The sequence below is a fragment of the Taudactylus pleione genome, unplaced genomic scaffold, assembly GCF_031769625.1.
Source record: "Taudactylus pleione unplaced genomic scaffold, aTauple2 ptg000032l, whole genome shotgun sequence".
In the NCBI taxonomy this organism is placed as follows: Eukaryota; Metazoa; Chordata; class Amphibia; order Anura; family Myobatrachidae; genus Taudactylus; species Taudactylus pleione.
In genome coordinates, this window is record NW_028284434.1 from 34,607,754 (window position 1) to 34,634,778 (window position 27,025).

Below are 27,025 nucleotides of genomic sequence, written 5' to 3' on the forward strand. Positions count from 1 at the left end.
AGTCTAGTGAGTTTTTTTTTTTTAAATCTTTATTAACATCCAGACAAATTTGACAGCGTTCATTCACTTGTTCCTGGTTCCTCCTTCAAGTTCTTCTTAGTGGTCTTCACGTGAGGAGACTGGGGCAGATGATAATACCAGCGCCCGGAGACAGCTGGCGGTAAGTGACCTCTCTCCTTAGTTACATAACAGCTGGGCCACTTACCGCCCTCATAGGTGCCTATAGCGGCGCAGAGACTCTCGCCTGCAGGCTGAAGACAGAGAATTCCCTTTGGTACATACCGAGAAACTCTGTCTTTTCCCTTTTTGTCCCCTTATCTCCCCTTAGTACAGAGAGCCCCCCTGTGCTTTATTGCTATACAGACATAGTGATAAACATGTAAGGGTGTGTTGGTTTACTGGGCAGAACAGCTGTGCAAATAACATGTATAATGTAAATATTTGGGGCTAATATACAGCATATCGGTTCCCTTATGCTGTATGATGTTATGTGAGTACTGTTAGATAGATAGGTCGATCTATCTATCTACCTATCTAGTAAGAAATTAAAGTGAGATTCAGCAGCAGCCAGAGGGTCTTTTAATAAGTTAGGGCAGAGATGCATCCGGGGTCGTTCCCATGAATGGAAATTACCTGCAATGTTTACTATTATTTATTTATTTATTACCAGTTGTTTATATAGCGCACACATATTACGCAGCACATTACAGAGAATATTTGGCCACTCATATCAGTCTCTGCCCCAGTGGAGCTTACACTCTATGGGGCCCATTTATTAAGGATCGCATTTTGCAATGCGATCAGGGCATGCAGTATCGCCCATAATCGCATTGCAAAATGCGATCATACCGGCCGAATGTATGACCCGGCACATGCACGGAGACGGGCTCTGAAAAGAGCCCGTCCCTGCGATGTGGCCGGAGCGCATTCCGGGCTGCTGCGCATGCGCAGTCCCGCGGACTGCACATGAGCGACGCCCATTGCCGGCGGAGGGATCTTCCAGATCTCTGCCGGCTCAAATGCGGTAAGTGCCCATAGGACACAGCGGCTAACTCTATCTGCAGATGGCGTTAGCTTCGCATTCCCGATATTGATACATTTGGCAGCACCGCATCCCCCATAGAAACCTATGGGGGAGGCGGCTGCCGGCGGCAATGGAGGGATCGCAGCAGGTATCGGAGATACCTGTTGCGGTCCCTCCTTCATACATTCGGGGGATACTAAGTATTTGAGGTAAACCCCCGAAAACAGGTGTTTTCGGGGAATTTACCTCAAATTATCTTTGATAAATGTGCCCCTATATTCCCTACTGGTGGGTACACACAATACAGATATATCTGCAGATGATGGTTGTACGTACATACTTGAACAATCATCATCTGTGTCTGCCCGCAGGTCGCGGTGACCAGGGGGCGTGTCCTGGTGGGCAGGGGGGTGTGTCCCACCCCCCACTCCTCGCGGCTGTCGCTATGTGTGTCTGCAGCCATATCTGTCCCTCGGCTGTGCAGCACAGCCAATGCGATATGTCGGTGAACGCCGGCATTCACTGACATATCGCGGGTACACACTGCTCGACGGGCAGCAGATACATTGGCCGATCAATTGATCAGCCAATGTATCTGTCAGTGTGTACCCAGCTTACCACATGCTCACACACTTACACACTAGGGTTATTTTTTGGGGGGAGACAATTAACCTACCAGTATATTTTTGGAGTGTGGGAGGAAACCCATACGGTTAGGGCCGTATGTGCATGTATGTATACAGAGAGTGTGATATTTTGGATTTCACTGAACTGTGAGGTCAATAAATCCTTAGTAACGTCTAATATTTATATTTTGGGCCTGATTCAGACCCGGTCGCAAGCGCCGAGCGCTCGCAACCGGGTCGATGGTGGCCCAGAGCGCCTGCGCACGACGGAGCCGGGCACTCCGTCGCTCCGGGTCTCGTACCAAAGGGGGCGTGCTTTCGATGTTGAGTGACAGCACGCCCCCTTTGGTGGGCGGGCCGTGGGAGTGGCTGCCCAAACGGAGGCTTTCCCATGTGAACGCCTCCGTTTGGGGGCAGCCCCACTGACATCACGAGTGGGAGAGATTTCGGCTCTGTTAGAGCCGAAATCTCTCTGGGGCTTGTGGCAACGAGACCCTACCACAAGGGTCTCGTCGCAAGCCTGGTGGCCATGATGGTCTTCACCATCGCGACCATCTTCCTGGCCGCTCGCTATAGCTGTGGGTGGTCACCCACAGCAATGCGAGCGGCCAGGAGGCCGTTCTAAAACAAAAAAAAATAGCCCGGTCCTGATTCAGAGCAAGCGCTCTGTCAGATCGTCCGGCTCTGAATCAGGGCCTCTGGGCCTGATTCAGACCCGCTCGCGAGCGCTGAGTGCTCGCAAGCAGGTCGATGTTGCCCAAGTGCGCATGCGCACGACGGAGGCGGCTCCGTCGTGCGCATGCGCGAGACCCGAATAACGGCGGCCAAGCCGTCGTTATGGGTCTCGCACCAAAGGGGGCGTGCTGTCGATGGTGATTGACAGCACGCCCCCTTCGGTGGGCGTGCCGGGGGCGTGGCTGGCCAGATGGAGGCGTTCCCATGGGAACGACTACCGTCTGGGGCCGGCCCCGCTGACATCACTAGTGATGTCAGTGGGAGTGCTTTTGGCTCTGATGGAGCCAAAAGCACTCCAGGGCTTGCGGCAACGAGACCCTACCGCAAGGGTCTCGTCGCAAGCCCGATGGTCGCGATGGTCTTGACCATCGTGACCATCATTTTGGCAGCTCGCTATAGCTGTGGGTGGTCACCCACAGCTATGCGAGCGGCCAGGAGTCCGCTCCAAACAGTAAGAGGGACGGCCCTGATTCAGAGCGAGCGCTCTGTAAGAGCGTCCGGCTCTGAATCAGGGCCTCTGTCCCATGCTAATGATAGTTTTAGAATTATCTATGACATAAAGATTGTTGAGTAATTCCGGGGGAGATGTATGACGGGGTGATAGTTGCCTAATCGGTAGCTGCGCAAGTTATGAGCTGCAGTTAACGGTTCACCCCATGTATTATTCTAAAGACCTTTGCAAAATTACTGGGGCGCTATGCTCCCCTGTAATGTTTGGCGCTATGTGTTAGTTAGGGCGGCGACGTTCTAGCATATGTATCAACGGTCGGTTGCACTGACCATTCCGATGAATCCCCTTAATGATTTCGCCACCTCATTAAAGGCGCTGAAGCAGTCCCTTCCTTATTGCTCTGTACGTCTTTTACTTTTTCCTGCCTAATAAAGGGTGCTGCTGGGTGAAAAAAGCCAGCACATGCGCACTCACACATCAGCAGTCAGTCACTCACAGCACTCTCCCTTTTCGGCAAACCAAGTAATAATACATGCGGGCGGTGTCAAGACCTGACATTTACCTACCACCTGTTAGCTGGCTTGTCATATATCTCCACCTTACATATCTTATATAGGCTACAGTAAGGCTGCAATGGTGATGTCTTCTCCTTCCAAGCTTTTGGTTTAACAAGTCACTACAATATATATTACATGATACTTCGATGGGCACTGCTGTAATGCATCACTGCCCATTCCTGTTGAACTGGTGTATAAAATGAACCTGTCAGGCTCAAGTCACTAAATAATCACTTCCTTAATGCTGGGTACACACTACTAGATATATATCGTTTGATCGAGCGCTGACCAATTTATTGGTGGTGGACACCAGATATTGTTGTGAACGACATTGTCTACAGACCTATCAGTTCGGCCCTGCAGCACACGCGATGCTGATATATCATGCAGATAGATCGGTACATCTGTATGTGTGTACGTGCGACCCACCGAATGCCCGTACACTGGCTGCAGGGACCACTGACACTGACATCAAAACTGGGCGGGCAAATTGAAATGCCCTCCCAGTTGTGATGTCTGGCCAGACATATCGAGTGGCCGATTGGTAGAGTGTCTATAGCTTACCAAATAGGCCGCTTGGTCGGGTAAGTGTGTTCCCAGCTTTAGGCACATGGATATTTAAAAAGAGATGGTACTTTTTTGGCCTATTTCATGTACATTGCTGTGTTTGGAGCCTGCTGCAATATGGTCCATGCATGTTAGATCCCATCTGAGCAGAAAGCACCGTGGTTAGCAAAAGCACCTGGTTCCCACTTGCTTTTCGGATGTTTTTGTCCATTGAAGGTAGATATTTTTGAGCTTGCTCTACGGTCAGATCTATTCTTTAGAAGCCACGGTAAAATATCCTGAGGGAGGAAACTAAAAACAAATCTACATCTCTGACTATCTATTTTCCCATGAAATATGTTAATGAAAAAACATAAACGCTTTATAATACTGCATGTCACTAGTAGCTGGTCTAAGCATGTACATATTTTAGGCTTGTTAAATAATGATTATATAGATCTCTGTTAAATATTGTACGTCATGATATGACTTCTAATTTTTGCTTTGAAATCCACAGAGCAGTATGGCCATCAATGAAAGCCACCAGAGATTCCTACAAGTGCTTATGTCCCATGGTATACTGGAGGACTCGGCAACAAGGGCACTGTATAAGCATTGCTGTGATGTGCACAAAGGTGAGTTTGTGATTCTTTTCAGTCACAGGGTTCCACTTCTGCTCTATGGGGGCGATTTAATTGTTTCCTGGGCGGCTGTTGTTTTGGGCAGTTGTTGCTCCGTTCGGGCTTGATAGCTGCCAGCATTTCTGCTTGCACCCTCAGGAGGGTGCGAGCAAAAATTTGCAATAAAGCCGTGGTTAGGGCCCCCAAACAGGACTTTAGATGGGTTTAGCTGTTGTTACACGGCTCAACCTGGTCTAGCAGGGCACTATGACCCCGATATTTAATGGGCGCCAGAACAATAGAATTGCATCATCGGCGCCCAATAAACATTAGAATCGCCCCATTTGAGTTGTGTGGACTTTATTCAGGACAAAATCATCTCCTCACTTGGTGATTACATCATCTCCTCTGTCTACAATACCACCTTTATGCTGATGATACACAAATCTCATCCTCCTCCCCTGATCTCTGCCCTTCCTCTCTGTCATCTCTAACTCTATCTCTTCCTGGAAGTCTCAGCACTTTTTAAGCTCAATATGTCTAAGACTGTATTTATCATCTTCACCCCTTCTCCAGGGTCATCTTTCCCTACCACCTCACTCTTTCTGTTACTTACAGTATCCTCTTTCGTGTTATGCAAGTCCACTGCCTGGATGTCTCCCTCTACTTCATCCTACACATTTATACTGTCTTTAAATCTTCTCTTTTTCACCTCTGCAATACAGTATGTGCAGGATCAGACCATTCCTGACCCTGGAGTCTACCCAATGTGTTGTTTATGCTTTTGTAATCACCCCCTGGACTACTGTAACTTCCTAATCTCTGGTCTTCCTCTCCCTGCTGTTTCTCCCCTTCTAAATCTGTCCTCATTGCTTCTGCACGCCTCATCTTCCTGTCTCGTTGCTCTGATTCAACTTCTTCACTGTCTTCCCCTTCCCCTACAGCATACAGTTTATGCTTCGCACATAAAGCACTCAGTCCTATTCCTCTTACGTCTTTGACCTCTTCTCAAAGGACACTCCTTCTCGCCCTCTCCACTCTTCCTCTGATTGGAGCCTTGCCTCCTTCCTGAATACCTCCTCCTACTCCATACATCCAAGACTTCTGTGCTGCCCCCCTCCTCTGGAGCACTCTCATTCGTTAAAACAGAATATATATCAGCTTGCAGGGATTCAAATGTACCTTAAAAACTCATCTATTCTTCAAAGGCCAGCAACCTTCCGCATACTCTTAACAATTATCCACTTTCCTCCCTCTTCCCAATTTTACTCCCTTACCTCTTATCGGGGAATCCAAATGCTTTTAAATGAAATGGCATATTCCCTGCATGGTAAATCAGGGGTTTACACGCGTAAACACAGATTCCATGTAGACTGTGGAATCAGTGAGTCTCCTCGCGTGTTAAACCCCAGTTGGTGCCAGCTCCTGAAGCTTTGAGTAAAAGTCTACCTAGGGGAAATGACGGCTGGGGATTAACTCTGCTACTTTAATTGCCAGCCACGGGTAATTAGCCATCTTAGGCTGTAAGCGGTCACAAGCACAGTACTTCCCCCTCATGGTTCTCACCCTGCGCTAATTCTGTCTCTAATGTAATCTCGCTCACAGTAAGTGACTGGCCCTTCACAAGGAACGGGGTCATTAAATGCTACTGTTATTATACACCCTGCCCCATGTTGAGAAAGCCATAGGCGAAACGCGCGTCCAGGAGAACAGGAGAGTCAGTAGTGCATGACTGATCTCCCCACCGGCATCTGAAGAATTTCTCAATAGACGTTACCCACACACACCCTCTTCCTTTACAGGTACCTTCTATTATCTCTGGCTCTCTCACGGCTCCGTTGTAGTATTAAATAGGCTGCGCTGTAATATCTTGGATATCAGCGGGTTAGGCATAGCACGGTAGCTGCAGCAGAAGCCCCTTTCCTTACTTACACAGTTCACATACCTCCATTTTTCAATCAATGCTTGTCACATTGTTAAACAGTAGAAGCGGGACTTATGTTTTCCTCTAGAACACAACAAACATCTATGAAATGTAAAGGTGAATTGATTGTTGTAACGTAAATACTAAGGTGCTATTATGAGTGATAATAATTGAGTTAATTTAAGTTTGCTGAGCAGGATTGCGCTTAACTATGTTACAACTGATAACATATCATTCATCGTCTAACTGGAAAAGCAACGGGGGCTGGTAGGAGAGTCTGATAAACCATTGGAAATATTATTCAGCACAACTGATTACTATTGAGTGCTTTTCCTCTATTTATAACACCTTAGGAATGATGGTGACCACATGTATGTGTGTACTATGGGATACATGTACGTCCTGTGATGTTTTATTGAGAGTATGACGCAATTAAGCAGATTATCAAAGTTTATTGTACCAGATGCTGGTATATGTATACATGAATATATATAGACTTATACAGATATGGATATAGCTTGTTGGATCTGGTCAAATAATGATTTCTATGACTACAATATACAATTACCCTTTGATACCCTATAATAGAATCAAGCATATCTATTAATTTCACCTCTGTTTCTCCCTAAATAGCGCTTAAGGGGGTTTTGAAACACTATTATGATGTGTCTCTAATTATTCTGTTATTATTTTTTCATTACATGTTTATCGTTGTGTGGTGATTACTATATTTCTTTGAACCACCAATACAAATTTTCTTTGTTTAAACAGAGAGTTTAAGGGTTTAGAAGCTTTGTGCAATTAGAGGCGAAATCAGACGTTTTCGCCGTCATTTGCGAATCGGCCGATTTGTGGACGATTTCGCCTACAAACTGGAGAAAACTTTTCTCCAGCCTAGGGCTGGCGAAAAAAATGTGCAGAATCTTTATTTTTGTGTAAAAATGTGGGGATTTCTTACAGAAAAGAAAAACTAAACAGATCCTGGCACCTAGCCAACCAAGCACTTGTGGATGAAACTGATATGTTTGCTGCAGCAATCTGTTATTTGTAAGGGAACTGCCAACCCTTCATAAGAAATTGAAGTTTAAAATAGTAAAAGAAACAGACAGCGGTGCAATCAGTAGGATTATCCACACAATAATTTCAATAAAGAATACACATATTTATTAATGCAATAACAATAAAAATAATAAAATTGGCCAATAGTGATAAAAAAAAAGAAAACCCAGTAATATGATATATCTTATAAAGATTGAGCAAACATATACACAGTAATATGATATATCTTATAACGATTGAGCAAACATATACACAATAATTCACTTGTTTCAATTGACAATAGATATAGATTGCTCTTTTTAGAGAAAACACCATTAATATGGTACCATCAATTAATAACAAAATGCTCCACATATAATAAAAACCACACATTTAAAAGCAAACACATATATTTCAAATAGTCAGCATTTGCTAATCATACTTTTTTGCAGGGCTGTCGGAAATTCCAAGGATAATACTACTAACAGTGATCCTTTATTTTCCCTGTGATTCACTTATTCAGTTCAAGGATTATACATAATGTCCTTTCCTTTGCATTTCAAATGACAGGGAATTTTTTTAAAAATTAAATATATTTATTTCCCTTATATAGGTGACCAGCCGTCTGTTTGTCATTTTTTAGAGAATATAGACAACAGATATAAATTTCCAATTCCTCAAATGGTCAGCATAATGGATAATATCTCAGTCCTTTTAGTAATTTTAGAGAAAACATACAGTCCAGCGCTTGGATGGTTAACACACTGTGGTGCAAATCTCAATAGTTCAGTTACTCAAATGGTCAGCATATAGGGTAAAGACATACAGTCCAGCGCGTGGATGGTTAACACACTGCGGTGCAAATCTCAGAATTCAATCCTCTTAGTGGTTTGTACAGCACATATCCATGTGGTGATACTCACTAGGAGCTTGGCAGAGGGATTTGTAGTAATCCTTCCCAGCCTCAGTGTGCTTAAAGCTGAATAGTCCTTGCTGCATAACGTGGGGCATACACGTTTGTGGATAGAATGTAACGCGTTTCCCCGCCTCTCTTAGAGTCTCAGCGGCTTCCTCAGACAGAACACTCCCCATATTTTGGATGGGGCTTTTAAACCTCGTTAATCACTTGCAAATTGCAAGATTCAATCTTGCTGTGTTTCCTCCCATCAGTCGTGGGTCACATTGCTGCTACTTCCGGTTTGTGCGTTCCAGCTGACGTCATATGCGTTCCAGCGGCCATTTTAGATGACTGTTTTAATCATGTGTTCCAAAAGATTTCCTTTGCGTTCCAACGGCCTTTTGCACTCCGTATCTTATGGAGTTTGACATATTCTATTCTCATGTATTTAGCTGGTCTCTTATACATTTTAGCGGCCATTTATCTCTCTCTTATTTATATACTTTGACACATTTTAAGGGCCATTTTATTTGTATTTTAGCAACCTTTTACAAGTTATGTCAATTGGTTAATATGCCCATTTATCAACTATGGTATTCGCATACCACACATATATCCATCACAATAATATAATACATACATACATATTCTTACTAGAAATTAATAATGAATTAATTAAATATAAATTTATATAATATGTAAACCATCTAAAAAACATTTCTTCTATTCTCTAGATACATTTTGTGTTCCCTAAACATTGCTTTTTGTCTATCCCAGTTTGGGTTAATTATATTCTAAAAACATATCCAGTGCAGAAAATAATACTTCATTCCTATTATCATCCCCTTAGACATTATTAAGTTCAATTGAATCGTTTAGACCTCCTGGACATAATGTTTTTAAACTATAGATCCAGAAGACCCCGTTTATAGATCAAGTAGGAGAGTTAGATAGATCATCCCTCTTAAGTAGTCAAGACAAAATCCCAGCCAGTGGGAGCACTAAAATTAAGGATAGAACAGTAATGTTCATGACACAATTTAATGCAGAAGCACATATGATTAAGAAAATAATCAGAAAATGTTTTCATATTCTACATTTGGACGATGTTTTGGTTAGTACTGGACTTTTAGACAGCAATGTTATTTCTAGAAAATCAGACAATTTGAAGCAGAAGCTTGCTCCGATTTTCTAAAAATAACATTGCTGTCTAAAAGTCCAGTACTAACCAAAACATCGTCCAATTGTAGAGTATTAAAAATGTATTACGTAAATATCGTAACTAATGCTGGGCATACACAGCCAGATAAAATGTCTGTCAGACCGACAGACATTTTATCTGGCAGCCTGCCAGCCGCAGATGTCGCCGGCATACACTGTGAGAGAAATCTCACAGGAAAGAGCACAGGAAATGTCTGTCTGTCGGTCGCGCTGGGCATACACTGCCCGGGCATACACTGCCCGATGCGGCCGACAGTTTACCGGGTAAATATCGCATCGGACGGGCATGCTGGACAATCCTGCATGCCCGACCGAGCAATATTTAACCCTCGGTCGCCCGCACACACGCTACAATTATCGGGGCGATCCGCCGATATCAGGCGGATCGCCCCGATAATTGTAGCGTGTATGGCCAGCATTAGTTTATCAGCACTAGAGATGTGCGGGTTCGGATTTACTCAGATTTACTCGGTTCTTTTCACCAAAATTATCGCAGATTCGGATTAGTTTGGATTTATTTTATTGGCTGTCCAAAACACGTTATAGCCAATAGCCAATAAAATGCCATTTTTGAGATCCGAACATATTCGAGTAAAACCGAACCCGCACATCTCTAATCAGCACATGTGGCTTTGCCTCCTCTTCAGCTTACAGTATGTACAGTCCACTTATTTACTCCAATCTATTCTGCCATAAGGAATGAGCTGTGTTATCTCAGGTACCTCATCCATTTAATGTCACTTTTCCTTATGTTTCAGCTCACTACATGCACGACAAGTTAGATGATTTTGTTGGTGTAATCAACAAACATCTGCAGCCCCTGTTCATGCAGGTTACGAAAGGGACGGATGAGAACAGCGGACAAAGATATTACGCTCTGGTATGTGTAGTTTGTATTTTCTATTTCCCAAGTAATCTGATTTTACTTCCTTACTTCAGCTAATGCAACAAACTGCTGAGATACAGACCAGAGTGTGTAGAAGCACCAGAGCAGAGAGCGACACCCCAGGCAGGAAACAGGAACTGCACAGGTTGTGAGAGGTACAGGGTGCTAGAATGAATACTATGTACCTAGGCAGTCACTCTCCCATAGAAGTCCTTTTGTGAGGAGAACATGACTTTGCGCCTGTAACTGCCACCCATTTACCATTCTGTCTCATTTACATTATTCTGTAAAAATAAAATGTTTCTGAATGATGGTGAAACCATGGCGCTATCACCTACCTAATCTGTAATGTTTAGGGAATGTCCTGATCACCCAACTGTTGGTGCAGCCCTTTGTAGTACAGCAGACACCACCTACCTCAGCCAGAAAACCATTTGGTTACCTATACTGATTGCATTTGCTCAGAAGTGGGAACTTAATGGCCCAAAAGAGCATGCCCACTGCGGCTTTGCATGTGTGACGTGTAAATAGCCCTCACTGTGCTACTGTGCACCCATTTTTGCAATATAAAGAAAACAGATCCTAAAGTCATCGCGTCTCTAAGGACACATGCAGTGTGCTGCAGACCATCCAGGTGTTCCCAGATCTGTCTGCAGCTACCTCAGTCAAGGTGAGACACTTGTCACCTATCATGCATGTGCTGTGGTGAGAGAGGGGCCAATGTGTTATAGGGGAGGGACATGATACCTCTGCACTGTGGCAAACTGCGGTCACTTATCTTCCCAGTAAGTGTAGTGCAGAGGAATAGCAAGGCAGTATTTCAGATCTTGTCTGAGGTCAATATGAATGAAGGCCCTCAAGAAATGAGACATTTTGCAAAGCTTGGCTCTGGGGGGTCCAAATCCTGAGCTATACTATCACGGATCTATAACGTGGACTAGTTGTAGCTTCTATACTGGTCTCTCTCTCAGGTTATATAACAAAGGAATATGCATTCCCAATACCTGTCATTTCATTTATCAAAGTTAACCTCCAATCCTCCATTTATACTCTCTCCCTACAGAGCAGGTAAATGTAATTTACTAGTCCTAGCACATCCATGTTCACGTTCTGCCCCTCCACTCCTATGGCACAGGCTTAGATTCCCTCCTCACCCTGTAAAGATAATTTTTTGGAGTGAGGGAAGTGAGAGGAGAGATGGGAAAATAGCAGAACGTGCGTCTCCAGATCTGAGTCTGGGACAGTACGTGTGATTCCACTGATTCATATATTAAGACTTAGAATGCAGTAAGCTTTCTGGAGTACAGGCTACCTGCTGAACCTAGTTTCCCTGTTGCTCGTGCACTAAAATATAGTCATTATGGGAATTGTCAAGTTCCCCAAATTTAGAATCTATGTGGTCTCTGTTGGCTAAGCACCTGCATTTCCCTTGTAACTTTTTTTTTTTTTAATAACCATTTGGACATCTCCCTTTAAATCCTCACTGAGTATGCTATACATGACAGGCAGGAGGGAGATGCATTTAGATTTAGTAAATATAATGAACTGTGAAGGTTGAATTCAGTGTAGAAGCCTGCTAACGCTGCCCTGCTATAGAACTATTTGGCGGGACCAGGCCACAGACTGGGTTAGTAGAACTGCACTACACTAACAGTCTTACTGGGTTTCCTATGCTTGGAAGCCAAAGCGGAGGTGCTGAGTGCCCTACTACTGACGGTTTAACTTATAAATGCCGTAATAAAATGGTTGCCATCTCAAAATTACAGCCTTGGTGTGGCTTTTCTGGAGGTCTGGATGTAAGCCTCTTTCCTGGTTATTGTGAGGTATTTATTGTCTTTTTTTTTTTTTTTTAATAATTATTATTTTAAAAAGCAGTACAAATAGCCAAGGTTGTTGTGGGATGGAGGTGGAAATGACAGTGTGGGAGCAGACAGGGATGTGGAGGGCACACGTTTCAGTTACATGTCACTGACCGTTTCAGTATTGGTACACAACATCTGTTTTATGAATTTTGGGCCTGATTCAGACCCACTCGCGAGCGGCTGTCCGCTCGCAAGTGGGTCGATGGTCTGCACTGAGCATGCGCACGACAGAGGGAGCTCCGTCGTGCGCATGCACCAGACGCGACGAGCGAAGGACTTTCCTTCGCTCGTTGTGTCTGATCAAAGGGGGCGTGCTGTCGATGTTGATTGACAGCACGCCCCCTTTGGTGGCCGTGCCGGGGGCGTGCCTCCCTAACGGGGGCGTTCCCAAGGGAACGCCTACCGTCAGAAGCCGGCCCACTGACATCACTAGTGATGTCAGTGGGAGTGATTTTGGCTCTGATAGAGCCAAAATCACTCCGGGCCTTGCGGTTGAAAACCTCAACCGCAGGCTCCGGCTCGCAGTTTCGATGGTCACGACCATCGCGGCCATCAAACTGCACGCTCGTATAGGCTGTGGGTGGTGACCCACAGCTATACGAGCGTCCAGGAGGACGCTCCATAATTATGGAGGGCGGCCCTCATTCAGAGCGTGCGCTCTGCTCAGAGCGTACGGCTCTGAATGAGGGCCTTTATTTCTTAGGTTTTGATGTTTTTCTTAACGTTAACAGAATCACAGGTTTTTTTTTTTATACTTTACCCTCTCTTTAGTGGCCAGCAATAGCAAAGATTATCCATGCAGTATGTACTATGATTAGGTACTTTTTTAAAACCTATGTCTATAGCTTTTGAGCTGTATATGCCCAAGAGGTAATAGGTTCCTTGTTATAATGGAAGATCCCTGCGCTGTCTGCATACCCCATAGATGTGACTTCCTTATTAATTTGCCTAAGATTTCTGTTGCATTTCTTCGCTCTCTAGGTTAACCTTGCAGAAAATGAAGTGACTAAGATGGCTTTGGATTACGCGGAGAATGAGCTGGAATTATTTAGAAAGACGGTGAGAAATCCATTGTCATTATTAGCTGCTAATGAAGCTGGCAAGCTGTCCTTGTTTAACCACTCCTGATATGTCTCCTGTCATTGGTGTCTGGGCTCCTTAGAATTAATAGCAACTAGAACAGATTGAGGTATTTATGTTAAATGTTATCAATTCCATATATTAGATGATAATAAATGATCGGTATGCTCTAACTTTTTAAATAAGTAGGACACACTTGCTCATATTTGACTCTACATATGTCCTGACATAGCTCTGAGACGCGTGGGAGATTTAGTTGTGTCATTGCTGAAGGGTACTCGGTTACTTATAGCTGCGCTAGGCTTCTGGTCCACGTACCGCCGTGTGTGAGATTTCAGTATACACCATAAATAGCAAAGTACTGGACAGTAATATATTGTAATTTCATACTGTTTTTTGTTGGGTGCTTCTGCAATTGATTATCAATAATAGCCAGTAAAGTTGCAGCAGTTAAACCACTCACTTGGCAAGTATGATATGGAAGCATAGTCTGGCTGCCATTAGTAAATATACATGGTGATAAGGCAGGATGTCTCCTCTCCATGTCTTGCCCTATTATGGACAATTCAGGTCTACTGCGATGCATTGCCCATTTGTTTTCTGATCCTTCCTGTGCTACATGAAAGTAAAAACCTGCTTTGTTTGTGTGATGCAGAGATAACCTAGCCTTACTATACAATGCTCTTATGTTAAATGAAAGCTAAAACCATACACCTCTACTTTCTCAGAACCGCTGCCGTCTCTAAGTAATGTCACCAACCGGCTCTGTATTTATGCTCTCGCACATTATTGTTTCTGTTTTGTTAAGTTGCCTTCTTTGTTTTTAATACAATGAGAAATCTGATGACAAACTGTGCAGAAAGTTAATAAAACTTGATATCCTCGCACAACTCCTTCAGCAGAGCTGGGTGCTGGGATGCCAGTGAGTGCTGGAAGTCACACTCCAGATATAACTAGACAGTGCGGATGACATATTTTGTACTAGCAAGTTAATATCCCAGGAATACCTACAGTACATACCTGCTATTGTTAAATCTACTCTTGTCCATTTTGAAGGCTTCATTTACACAGCAAAAATGACTGCGGCACAGAGTAACATCCTCTTTGGTGCTCACCTTAATTTGAGAAGGTGCACTTTGCAGATCGCAACATGTTATAAAGAAGGTGGAGGGGTTCTCAGAGGAGCTCATGGAGGGGGTAGGGTCTGTGCCTAGGTACATTTTGCTGAGAGAGATAGTTGACATAAACAAAATGTATAAGGTATGATCTTGGGAGCTTTGTTGTGTGGAAAGTGCACAGCCATTATGCACCTATCAGTCGCACTAGGAAAGCACATTTTATAGGCGCACTTTACCCAAAGTTGCAAAATAAATAATATCTTCCCTTATATCCCCTCACTTTCATGATTTGTTTAAGCCATAAATTGGGCTAAATCAAGCAGTATTTTTCTTGGAAGGAAAATGCAACAGTAACATTTAATGAAGAGGGTGGTTATACAGATATGGGACATTTTGCTTTTGTTTGTGGTGAGTTCCCCTAATATTGTAGGGTAATTGTGTATTTTGATGTGTGTTGGAAATAGATTTGTTTTATGCACCCACTGTGCTTTATAAATGAGGCCCTGAGAAGTTCACTTTAAGTGTCATCTGTATTTTTTCTCATTTGTTCATGTCCTAAGTAGATGGACCTAATTATAGACTCTGACAACGGGTTTGCATCTTCCACAAACATTTTAAACCTCGCTGACCAACTTCAAACCAAGAAAATGAAGAAGAAGGAAGTCGAGCAACTGTTGCAGAGTTTTGTGCAAGAAAAGTGGCTGATTGAGGTTTGTTGTCTAATTCTGGTGGTAACGCACCTTGTAATTGTCACACTTTCCATGACTAGTTACAGATGTAACATTCATTTAGCTAAAATGTGTCAATCCAATGTCTGTTAATGATAAATACACCACTGTGCAGCATTGGAGGCAGCACCATAACTAGCTGACTGGAGTGACCTGCGCTGCACCCGACCTCTGAGTGCATGACGTTCTGCAGAGTTGGGAAGTGCCGCCATCACCAGGAAGTGCAGCACTGCCAGTAGGGTCCTGAGGTTGCTCCAAGCGGATGTACAGTCTACAGGATGCCTGTCTGGAGCGTCCGATGCTGGTTGCAGGGTGCCACCCATCCGCCCTGTGCGATAGCACCTATCGTACGCCACTACTAACGGCCCTGATTACAGGACTTGTTAGGTTATATTACTATTGGCTTTCTTTTCATTCGCATAAGTAGTAAATAGATCGGAGGACAATGACAAGGAGATCCTAGCTTGTGAAATCGTACAATGTGCAATAGTTCTGTCCAAATAATGTTATATGTAGACCCTATGGAGGGTATTAAATTGTGGGTGATGTCCTCAAAGAGTCTTTGGTATAGCGCCTCTTTGCGACCGCCAGCATCAACAAATTTCCTCCCACCTAGAGAGATGCTGAGGAAAATTGGCGATGATGGGGTACCATATTCTACCACAACGTGCGTAGCTGAACATTGCAAAGAATTGAATATGAAGTGGTAAAGGCTCTTAGTGAAGAAACAATTTGTAGGACCACATCATATGTATCTGCTGACTATATTTAGGTGGTTTTAGCAATGAGTAGAACACAAGCTATTGGGGCAGATGTACTATAGCAGCACTTATATTGGGTGCCCGAGTGAGAGAAAACTCGGCAGCCTAGTGCCGATGCACACATACTGGCATGTACAACTGCTGATGTGCCGCAAAAGTGTGATTAGCTTTTTTTCAATAACTTCTGATTAATTTTCCATCGCCAGACAATAGTATGGCAACGGCATATTGCATAGAGCAAAATCTTTCTCTGTCATCTACTTTCATACATACCGAGGTTCAATGTAAGTGTCCAATAGTGCTGGTTATAGTGCATTTGACACTTACCACCTCTTCTTGCATTTGACACTTACCACCACCCATTGTCTGCTAAAGATGGATGATTGGAGGGTTAGATGTAAGTGGAGGAGAAAAAATAATATTTCTTCTTCGGGTTCCATAGGGTCCACAGGATCTATTTTGGGGTATGTAGTTGGATCGCATCCAATGCACCAAACAGCAAAGCTTTGGAGCTCCCAGCATGTACTGGTCCTCCCCCCTATATACCCCGCCCCCAGCCACAGGCATTCAGTTTTTTTGTTTGGTGCGTGGCAAGACACACCTTTTATGCAGCAGGACTGGCTAGGTAGTCCTAAGCTTATTATTGTTATGTTTTACCTTTAGTTTCTTCAAACTTCAGAGTTTAGCGGTACCGGGCGCTTTGAAAGATGCTTGCAACTCGACTCCTACCTCCGCCAAAGCCGAAACACCAGTTCCGCTATATGCCCTGAGATTTTCGGCAGGCCTCAGAGTGGCTTGGCTAGCAGTTTTTGCTGAGGTCCAGGACTGCGGTCGGGTCACGGAGATGTCAGGAAAGCGATTCCTCTCTGGGAATCGTGCATGAAGCAGTCTTCATCTCCGGTGTAGAGAAGCATCGGAGCCTGCTGCGGGTGAAGGCCTCGTTTAACATGTCCTCACTAAGGTGGACGGAGCCATATCGTCTGCCATCAGGGATGGGTGATAAGACGCACTAGTCAACGTCTTGCTACTGTGAGGTCTGGGGGAGATATGCGCTCCCCAGGCCGCTCCCCCCCCCCCCCCGACGCAAACTTCCGGGTACAGATTCCCGCGTCTGGCTTGCTATAATTGACCACCTCAGGTGTGAGACACTCGCAGGTAGCGTTGGTCTTGTGTACTGCGGAAGCCGTTGGTCTCAGAGGTTTGGTCTGTCTCTCTATATACCTCTCATATAGCGCACTCTATATCTTACCATTATCCCTTTGGGGCTGGTTAGTTGATTCAGAGTCCATATTGCTTTAGCAAATGTACATATTTCTGCATTGTATGTGACTGTTATGCTAGCTGCTGTATGTACATTGAATGTTTTTTCAAACAGTCAGGTATATCTATCGCTGTGTTTCTCATCCATCTGAAGGTGTGTGGGGTGTTTCATTGATAAAAAGTCACATTGCATTTATACGGTATACCTTACCCAATTTATCTGAAGGTAAAGGTGAGGATGGAATCCCTCCAGTGCTTATATCCTGTAAGTCCTGTTCTGCAGGCTTGTCTGTGCAAGTTGTTAACGAGAGTAGACAAAGCCACAGAGGTACGGGCTCCAGCTGCTGCACGGCATCATGCTGTGGGGTGGTCACAGCATGTGCATCCTCCTATGTGTATGCCCCCCATGAATTCCTGTTCGATTTAATTCTGCTGCTCACTCTAGCCAGAGTATACTACCGTCTTCAGCCTCTCCGCAGGTGGATAGACCGGTGGTAGTTAGGAAGCAGGGGCATAAAAGAGGTTCTCGTCATGTGTTGCCTCAGGAGTTTGACTCAACCTCCTCATCAGACAATGATACTCAGAGTTCTGGGTCTGTCTCAGAGAAAGAGGACCATCAGTCCCTTGTGGATGTTCCCTCCCTAGTAAGAGCGGTTAGATCTGTCCTCAGTATGGAGGAAGAGGAGGTGTTATTGGCATCTAAGGAGCAAATCTTTAGACGTCAGAAGGTAACTAAGGATTATTTTCCTCCAGTCTGGGCAACTGACGAGTCTCATGTCTGAAGCATGGAAGACTCCTGGTAAGCATTTTCATGCTACAAGGAATATCACCACTCGATACCCATTTGTACCTGGGAAGTGTAATAAATTGGAAGTTCCCCCTATGATAGACGCTCATGTCACGAGGTTGATTAGGAGCACTACGTTACTTATTCCTGCAGCATCCTCTTTAAAAGAGGTTACAGATAGAAAGCTTGACAATTACTTGACGTCAATGTTTTCATTATCAGGAGCTATTACCAGACCGGCTGTAGCCTGGATAGCCACGGCCATTGAAGATTGGATCAAGTCTCTGGAAGACACTTTGCCTAAGGCAACCAGAGAGCAGCAGTCTCTTCTCAGTCAGATGCGAGAAGCAGCTGTCTATGCTGGGGAAGCGGTTATTGACGCAAGCATCCTGGCTTCTAGGGTCTTGGCTAACTCAGTTGCAGCCCGAAGATCCCTTTGGCTAAAGACCTGGAAGGCGGATGCAGAGTCCAAGAAGGCTCTGGAATCTTTGCCTTTTGCGGGGAAGGTACTTTTTGGACCAGAGTTGGATGACATAATGACTTTGGCAACGCTGAAGTCGGCTGAATTGACATCTACGTCTGCCTCTAAGAGGCAGTCGTCATCTCGGTCCTTTCGTCAACAAGGTAAGACAAAGAAACAGTCCAACAGACAGAGTCATTCCTATAGGAAGCCGCAGCCCAAGAAACCCTGGTCAACAAAGCGCCCAGCTTCCAAGCCAGATGGCAAGCCTACTGTCTGATGGGATGGGCCTCCCCCTGGAGGATGTCGGGGTTGAGGTCAACTTTTAACGTTCACCCAGGCCTGGCAGCAGACAACTACACATGCCGGGGTGCGAGAGCTGGTCTCTCAGGGTTATGCCATCACGTTCCTCAGGCATCCTCCTCAGAGGTTTGTAAGTACAAACCTTCCTGCATACCCAGTCAGGGCTTCGGCCTACCCTATTGGGCCCTCCTGAAGTCAGGAGTCCTAGTTCCTGTTCCTGTGACTCAACAGGGAAAGGGTTATTACTGAAACGTCTCTCAACAGATTCATCAAGGTGCCCAAATTCCATATGGGAACCCTACGGTCAATTACGCTGGCTTTATGGTCTCACTGGACATACAAGATGCATATCCGCATGTCCTGATTGCAAGATCCCACCAAAGCTTTCTCAGATTGGCGGTAGATCAGCAACATTACCAATTTCAGGCTCTACCCTTCGGTCTAGCCACAGCCCCTCGGGTGTTTACCAAGATAATGGCAGTCATGACTAATCATCTCAGACGGCATGGAGTCAGAATACTACCATATCTAGATGACCTCCTGATATTGGCACAATCTCAGGAGATGTTGCAATGTCATTTACGGATGACCATTGTCTGCTTACAACAGCACGGCTTGGTAATCAATTGGAAAAAGTCATTTCTTTCTCCGACTCAGCAGATGGTGCACTTGGGGTCGCTGCTGGACTCTCTGGGACAGAGGATTCTTCTGCCGGAGGACAAGATTGTAGCACTGCAGTGTCGTGTGCGCAATCTACTTTGCAAGCAAACCGTGTCAGTTCACTTGACTATGCAAGTACTGAGCTGCATGGTAGCCTCATTTGACATGGTGGCTTATGCCCAGTTTCACTCCAGGTCCCTACAGCTGTGGATCCTGTCCCAGTGGGATGGTCAGTATCATCGGATAAGGTCTCAGATGATTCACAACTCACCCGAGATTCGGCTCATCCTTGCTTGGTGGCTGGAGACGACTCATTTAGACAAGGGTCGTCCGTTACGAATCCCGGAATGGGTACTCCTCACCATGGACGCAAATCTGCGAGGATGGGGAGCAGTGACAGGTCATCACACCTATCAGGGAAGGTGGACGGACCAGGAAAGTCACCTGCCAATAAATATATTGGAGCTTCGAGCAGTGCACAAAGCACTCATATTGGCACAGGACCTTCTTCAGGGCAGGCCTGTCCAGGTTCAGTATGACAATGCGACAGCAGTGGCCTACATCAATCATCAAGGAGGCACACGAAGTCCGGCAGCCATGAAGGAAGAGGCAGAGATTCTACGGTGGGCAGAGGGCCATCTTCCAGCAATCTTGAGGTGATCTCAACTGGGAAGCGGACTTCCTAAGTCGCCAGGACATACACGCCGGAGAATGGGCTCTTCATCTGTATGTGTTCCAACTCCTGGTGGATAGGTGGGGATTAACAGACGTAGACTTTATTGCATCACATCACAACCACAAAGTCCCCAGGTACGGGTCCAAAACAAGGGACCATTCAGCTGCCTTCATGGACGCTCTGGCGGTGAGGTGGAACTTCAGGTCGGCATACCTGTTTCCTCCAATCTCCCTCCTCTCAAGAGTCGTCAGAATGTTCAAGCAGGAAGGTGACAGGATAATACTAATAGCTCCTGCCTGGCCCAGGAGACATTGGTTCTCCGATCTGACACATCTATCCGTAGACAGTCCACTTCCACTGCCTCTACGACAGGATCTGCTAATGCAGGGTCCCTGCCTATAAGAGGATTTACCGCGGCCTGCTTTGACGACATGTCTCTTGAGTCTTCCATCTTAAAGGTCAAGGGATTTTCTTCTTCTGTGATAGTCAATGCTCAGAGCTAGGAAGCCTGCTTCTCCCGCATTTATTTGGCGTTCATTTTTTCTTTGGTGTTCCCACAGAAAATATGACCTTACAGTTTTCAAGATATCTAGAATACTTGGTTTTCTTCAGGCTGGATTAGACTTAGGTCTTCGCCTGGCTACCTTGAGAGTCCAAGTTTTTCTGTTTTGACAGTTTGGTTTCAGCGCAAGATTGCCCCTCTGCCGGATGTTGGAACATTCTTTCAGGGGGTTCTTCGGCTGCGACCTCCATTTCTCCCACCAGTGGCACCGTGGGATTTGTCTTTGGTTCTCAAGTCACTGCAAGCGCATCCCTTTGAACCCTTGGATAAGGTGGACTTGAGATGGCTGACAGCGAAGACACTTTTTCTCCTCGCCATCTTTTCAGCTCGCAGAGTTTCCGACTTGGTAGCATGGTCATGTCGCTCTACATATTTGATTCTTCATCAAGATAGAGCTGTTCTCCATACCAAGGTGGGCTACCTTCCAAAGGTTGTTTTCCGTTTTCATATGAATAAGGAACTTGTAGTAGTTCCGGCCTTTCAGTCTTCAGACCTGTCTACAGGTGAAGCTTCCTTGGATGTGTTTTGGAGCCCTTCGTATTTACGTGGATCCTACCAGCTCCATCAGGAAATCGGAGTCTCTCTTTGTGTTATATGGATTTCACAAAAGAGGCTGGCCAGCGAACAAACGGACGTTAGCTCGCTGGTTTCATATGAATATTTCTCAAGTCTATACACAGCTTGTTCTCCCTGTTCCGAACAAGGTGAAAGCACATTCTACTCTGTCTGTTGGAGCATCGTGGGCGGTAAGACATGGCACCTCGGCTGAACAGCTTTGCAAGACAGCCACTTGGTCTTCTGTTAATACGTTTATCAAATTCTATGCTTTTGATACGTTTGCCTCCCAGAATGCTTCCTTTGGGTGGCCGTTTCTCCTCTCTGCGCAGGAGCATCCCCACCCGTAAGGGAACTGCTTTAGGACGTCCCCAAGGTAGATCTTGTGGACCCTATGGAACCCGAAGAAAAATTACAGAATTATGGTACAACATATCTGATAATTCCTTTTCTTCTAGGTCCATAGGGTCCACAGGGCACCCACCTTGACACACCTGGCCTCCGTTGGGATCTCTCCTTCAGCCTTGTTTCACGGATTCCCTCTTCGTATGTTGAGTGTTTTTTGTACAATTTTTCTTCCTTCTCCACTCCCTACCGGAGCGATTGTAGCCCTGTCACATAGGAGGCCTGTCATCTTCCTACCGTGTAAAACCTTGTTTTCTCCCTCACCCCAGACTGAGCGGTAGATTTACTAAAGCTTCTAAAATAGACAAATGGTGGTGTTACCCATAGCAACCAATCAGATTCTGTCTATCATTTTCTACAAAGCAATAGACGAAGGGCAGAATCTGGTTGGTTGTTATGGGTAACACCACCATTGTCTGATTTAAAAGCCTTAGTAAATCTTAGTCCCTAGTGCAGAGGTGGGCAATAAGCGGCCCTCCAGCTGTTGTTGAACTACACATCCCATCATGCATTGCAACCGTTTTAGCATGGCCAAATAGCAAACTGGGGCAGGTCATACTGAGATGTGTAGTTCTACAACAGCTGGGGTGCTGCTTATTGCACACCCCTACCACCAGAGTCTGCCTCATCATCCCTCTACCTCTCTGCTTTGTGGTTAAGATGAGGTTGTTCCCAGGAAGTAAAACCTTGCTCATGACTCAGTTGCAATGCTAAACTGTGAGCTGTTCTGCAGTGACAGCCTGGCAGTGTGCACCTGATTTATTCTGACTCGCAGCCTCTGCAGCCGCAGGCAGGACAGACGCAGCAGGACTGCAATGGTGGTAATAATACTAAAGTATTTCTGTCCTGGGTCCCCGTGTGCTGTCCTGATTCATGCAAGACGTGAGTTGTGTATCTATAGTGTAAGCCAACTAAGATACATGCGTCGTTATAGTGCATCACTGTGAGGATAATTACCAGTGAATTCTGGAATAAATGAAAAATGTTATCTTCTCCCTTGATTACTAGAAAGATGGGGAGTACAGCCTACACCTGCGCTGCATAATGGAGATGGAACATTACATACAGACTACATACCAGGATATGGTCAAATCCTGCAATATCTGCCATAATATCGCTATTCAGGTAATATCCTTCTCCTTATTTTTTAATACAATTCAAGTTGGCTCCTGCACAAAACCCTGCGGGACTTAGGAATTGAGCCTACTGTCACAAATGGCCATATATACCTTTGTTGAAAAGTGGGACAGAAATGTATTTACTTATCTATTAAAGCTGCACAAAACGTTGTTCTAATCAAAGTGTGAGTGTATTATGCTAGTGCACTTTGGCCCAAATGGTAATGTCCTATTAACCTCTTCAGAATGTTTAAATTGAACAAAACCACATCCATTAGTTTTATGCAAAGCGCGATGGCCATATTATGGGTGATGATGCCTAATTTACAGACATTTTGGTGTGGCTGTATACCCTAGGGTGGGGCTGTGGGAGACGGGCCCTAGGGTAGGCCTGTAGGGAATGGCCAATCTGAGTGTCTGCATACTATGCCCATCTTTAAAGAGATAAGTCTTTTGATGTTTATTATGTTCAGGTAACTTTTTAGATAAACTGTACTTGTGGATTTAGCCAACCATGTAATCTAAATACCTGGTGGTATTTGTGAAATACTTTATGGATTGGTTGAATTAAATATAAGAAGTGGTGAGATGTATTATAAATCCAACTCCTGAAGCAGCTTGCTCTTGTCGAACACTGGAAGAGCTAATGAAAGAACATAATGCACTGCAACAACTGACATTGTTTTATTATTGTGTACTCAGGGTCAGATCTGTGAAAACTGTGGCATCAAGATTCACCTGAGCTGTGTGGGGAAGTATTTCAGAGGCCACGCAGAGCCGCGCTGCCCTCAGTGTACTGAGCCGTGGATGCAGGAAATTCCAAGTATGTCCATTACTTGTACCCACAGCATATGTCACACAGTTGTCAGATCTACTTCTGTCTTATCTACAAATTAATAGCTGAATATAACATATTTTCTATGGTCCAGAAAATTATTTGCACTAACTAATCCTACTAAACTGCTGAAAGTGCTAACTGCGATTTGCACAGAAAATAGATTTAATGTTTTAAATCCAGGGAGTATATTTATTAATGGTCGATTTTTGTGTTTTCAGGGTTTAAATCACACATTTACTAACAGATGATTTTTGACATTTTTTTTTAAACAATTTAAAAAAAATCATCTGTAAGTAAATGTGTGATTTAGACCCTGAAACACAAAATCGTCCAAAAATCAACCCAAATCGACTTTCATTAACTATACCCCTAAATCACACATTTACTAATAGATGATTTTTGACATTGATTAAAAAAATTGACAAAAATCATGTTAGTAAATGTATGATTTAGACCCTAAAATACAGAATCGACCTTTAGTAAATATACCCCCCATGTTTCCTCCATCTGTAATTTTGTGAGTGTGTTCACACGCAGTTTGAATGCCCTTGATACTTTGATCTTCTAATGCGTTTTTATTATCTTTATTTTTTTCAGCCTTTTTATAGCACTTCCTCATGCTTTATGCATTACTGCCCTTTATACACCTCTGTGTATTATGTTTTCATATGTCCCTCTCTGTAATTACTTTTATGTGATAATTACAACTTTTTTGTTTTCTTCTCAGCCATTTTTAGTTTCCCGGAGCCCCCACAATGAGGTTTATTCAGTACATTGTGGAAATAATATAGCAATCATTGTGATGTCTATGAGCACAAGTTTTGTAGCACTTCATTGCTATTGGTTACAACAGCTCTGTGATACACACACCTGGATGATAAAGATTTTAGTATTTATCTCCATAATCTTTCCATAGTGACATTACATCCCCTAATTCAGGGGTGGGCAATAAGCGACCCTCCAGCTGCTGTTGAACTGTACATCCCAGCATGCCCTGCAACAGTTTTAGCATGGTTAAATAACAAAACTGTGGCAGGGCATGCTAGGATGTGTAGTTCTACAGCAGCTGGAAGGCCACTTATTGCACTTTATGAATAATCAGCTCCCGGGAGTATAAAAATAAGAGCATTAATGCACATATCAATAAAAAATGAAAGACATGATAAACACAGACAGATATTTCACATAATAAAAAGAGATACACTGTTGAAAAATGAATGATGATACTTTGTAGGGAATCACAAAAATAAACAAAGTAACAATCTGGGAAATACCAGTCCAGAAACACAGAAATAGAAATCATCCTCAATCAATGATCCTTTAAACCAAAGGACGTGATGTAATAATAACATAGTCAATATACTAGACCCTGTTATAAATGCTGAGCTGATGATATCACATCTGTGTGAGATGAATTATATAGGTGTATATAGTTGAAAGGGTATCCAAAATCCTCTCCAAACCCTCTATACCTGAAAATTCACCACTATCCACTAGTGGCTCTTATATATTCTGAATCCTGGTGGTTACTAGAATGAAAATCTTTGTAACAGAAAAAATAGTCACTATGTGTAGCTACATGACATTTTCATTCTAGTAACCATCAGGATTCAGAATATATAAGAGCCACTAGCGGATAGCAGTGAATTTTCAGGTATAGAGTGTTTGGGGAGGTATCTACCAATTAACTGTGGTTGATAATTGACCTGGATAATAATACGGAATCGGTATGATTTACTGCCAGACCCATGCCCAGCGGTTGGAATCCCGGCAGAGGAGGAAATCCCGATCGTCCAAGGTAAGTATTCCCTAACCTAAATCTTACCCCTTAACCCTAACCCTCCCACAGAGGTGCCTAACCCTAACCTACCCCCCCGCCTAACCCTAAATCCCCCCCCGGGGGTGGCTAACGCTAACCCCCCTTCCCTGCCTAAACCAAACCTCCCGGAGGGGTGCATAACCCTATATCCCCCCCTGGAAACCTAAATCTAACCTGCCCCCCGTGGCTATCCACGCTCAGCGTCCCTTCGATCGGGGTGCCGGGCGTCGGTAAAATGACAGACATCTAGATTTAGACGGCTTCCCCCGGTGCATACCTAATAATACACCTCTAATACCAAAAGCTGCATTCTAGCTCAAGGCCCACATTCCAAGGACTGGGATGAATACCCCAGAGGCGTATCTATAATGGGTGCCGGGTGTGCGGGGAATTCGGGCCCTTGGGTCCAGGGGAGCTCCGCACTGCACACCCTGCAGCCATAATGTTACTTACCTCTCCAGAGTCCCACGTCTGCGCAGGGGTCCGGCGCTATAAAACGTCTGGAAAATGGCTGCGGTGGCCATTTTTCCGTCGTATGCGCAGTAAATGGAGAAATGGCTGCGGCGGCCATTTTCCTGGTGACCTGTGCATACACTATAGACTCTGGCATACTCTAGTGCTCAGAGTCTATAACTCCGGCGCTGGCCGCACACAGCTCAGGGCGCTACCGGGAGGAGAGGAGGGGGCTCGTGTCGGAGACTGCACACGGGCCCCCTCCTCTCTAGAAACGCCCCTGGAATACCCTATATTTGAGGTGTCCATTTTTTAACTGACAATATAACATACATGTTATAAGTACATATCACTTCACATTTCGTTTTTATGATTTGCTTTTAATTTATGTAATAAAGGTTACAGTTTAGGAGATACTGCTTAATGAGTGTCCCACTTTAGAATACTACCTCTTTTTCTTGCACTTATTGCACATCCCTGCCCTAATTGCATAGGATATATACATACAGCATAACCATAGTTTGTGAACCATGACAGTGTAGAGAAGAGCACACATTATACTTTAGCGATGGATCATTGGTCTTTACTGTGTTTGTTCATGGACAAGTGATAGAGAGCATGATGCAGTATGTATGGGGCATATGGTACATAGCGAATCTGTTCCATCCTGCTTTATAGCATTACATTCCTAAAAATATTAATTATCTGTTTGTGATTCACAGGTATATTACTGACTGATTCCCAAACCCCTTCCACATCCCAGAAGCTGCCCCCCAGAGCTGGAAGAAGAAACAACTCAACAGCTGCCACTAGGTCAAGGCGATAACTATAGCCTGTTACCTGATTGGTCGCACAAGTTATTGGCAAATGCTGTTGTATTTAGTAGATGTTTGAATACTTTTATACTGATTTAATGTTAAATATTTCTGCAAAAACACTTTAGTACTAGAGTACTGCCTGTTATGTCTAGTACCAGTTTTCTGAAATAATTTGTTTAAAAATGTTTATTATAATACTACACTGTTATGTTAAATAGACCATTTATTAAAAACAA

The 27,025-nt window shown here is 44.3% G+C and overlaps 1 protein-coding gene across 1 annotated transcript; it reads left to right on the forward strand.

The window, feature by feature from the left end:
• The first annotated feature begins 43 nt into the window (after nt 1-43).
• On the forward strand, nt 44-27,025 carry NSMCE1 (NSE1 component of SMC5/6 complex). The gene is made up of 8 exons (XM_088451877.1): nt 44-160; nt 4,457-4,574; nt 10,399-10,520; nt 13,370-13,447; nt 15,150-15,296; nt 22,752-22,868; nt 23,564-23,684; nt 26,694-27,025. Exons 2-8 carry the CDS (start codon nt 4,463-4,465, stop codon nt 26,795-26,797), a joined length of 801 nt encoding a protein of 266 aa, XP_088308003.1. The 5' UTR covers nt 44-160; nt 4,457-4,462; the 3' UTR covers nt 26,798-27,025.

Excerpts from the sequence above, each read along its gene's own strand:
- NSMCE1 (XM_088451877.1), top strand. The coding sequence starts at position 4,463 with ATGGCCATCAATGAAAGCCACCAGAGATTCCTACAAGTGCTTATGTCC. Across the intron at positions 22,869-23,563 it reads GCCATAATATCGCTATTCAG|GGTCAGATCTGTGAAAACTG; the intron begins GTAATATCCTTC and ends TTGTGTACTCAG. Across the intron at positions 23,685-26,693 it reads GTGGATGCAGGAAATTCCAA|GTATATTACTGACTGATTCC; the intron begins GTATGTCCATTA and ends TGTGATTCACAG.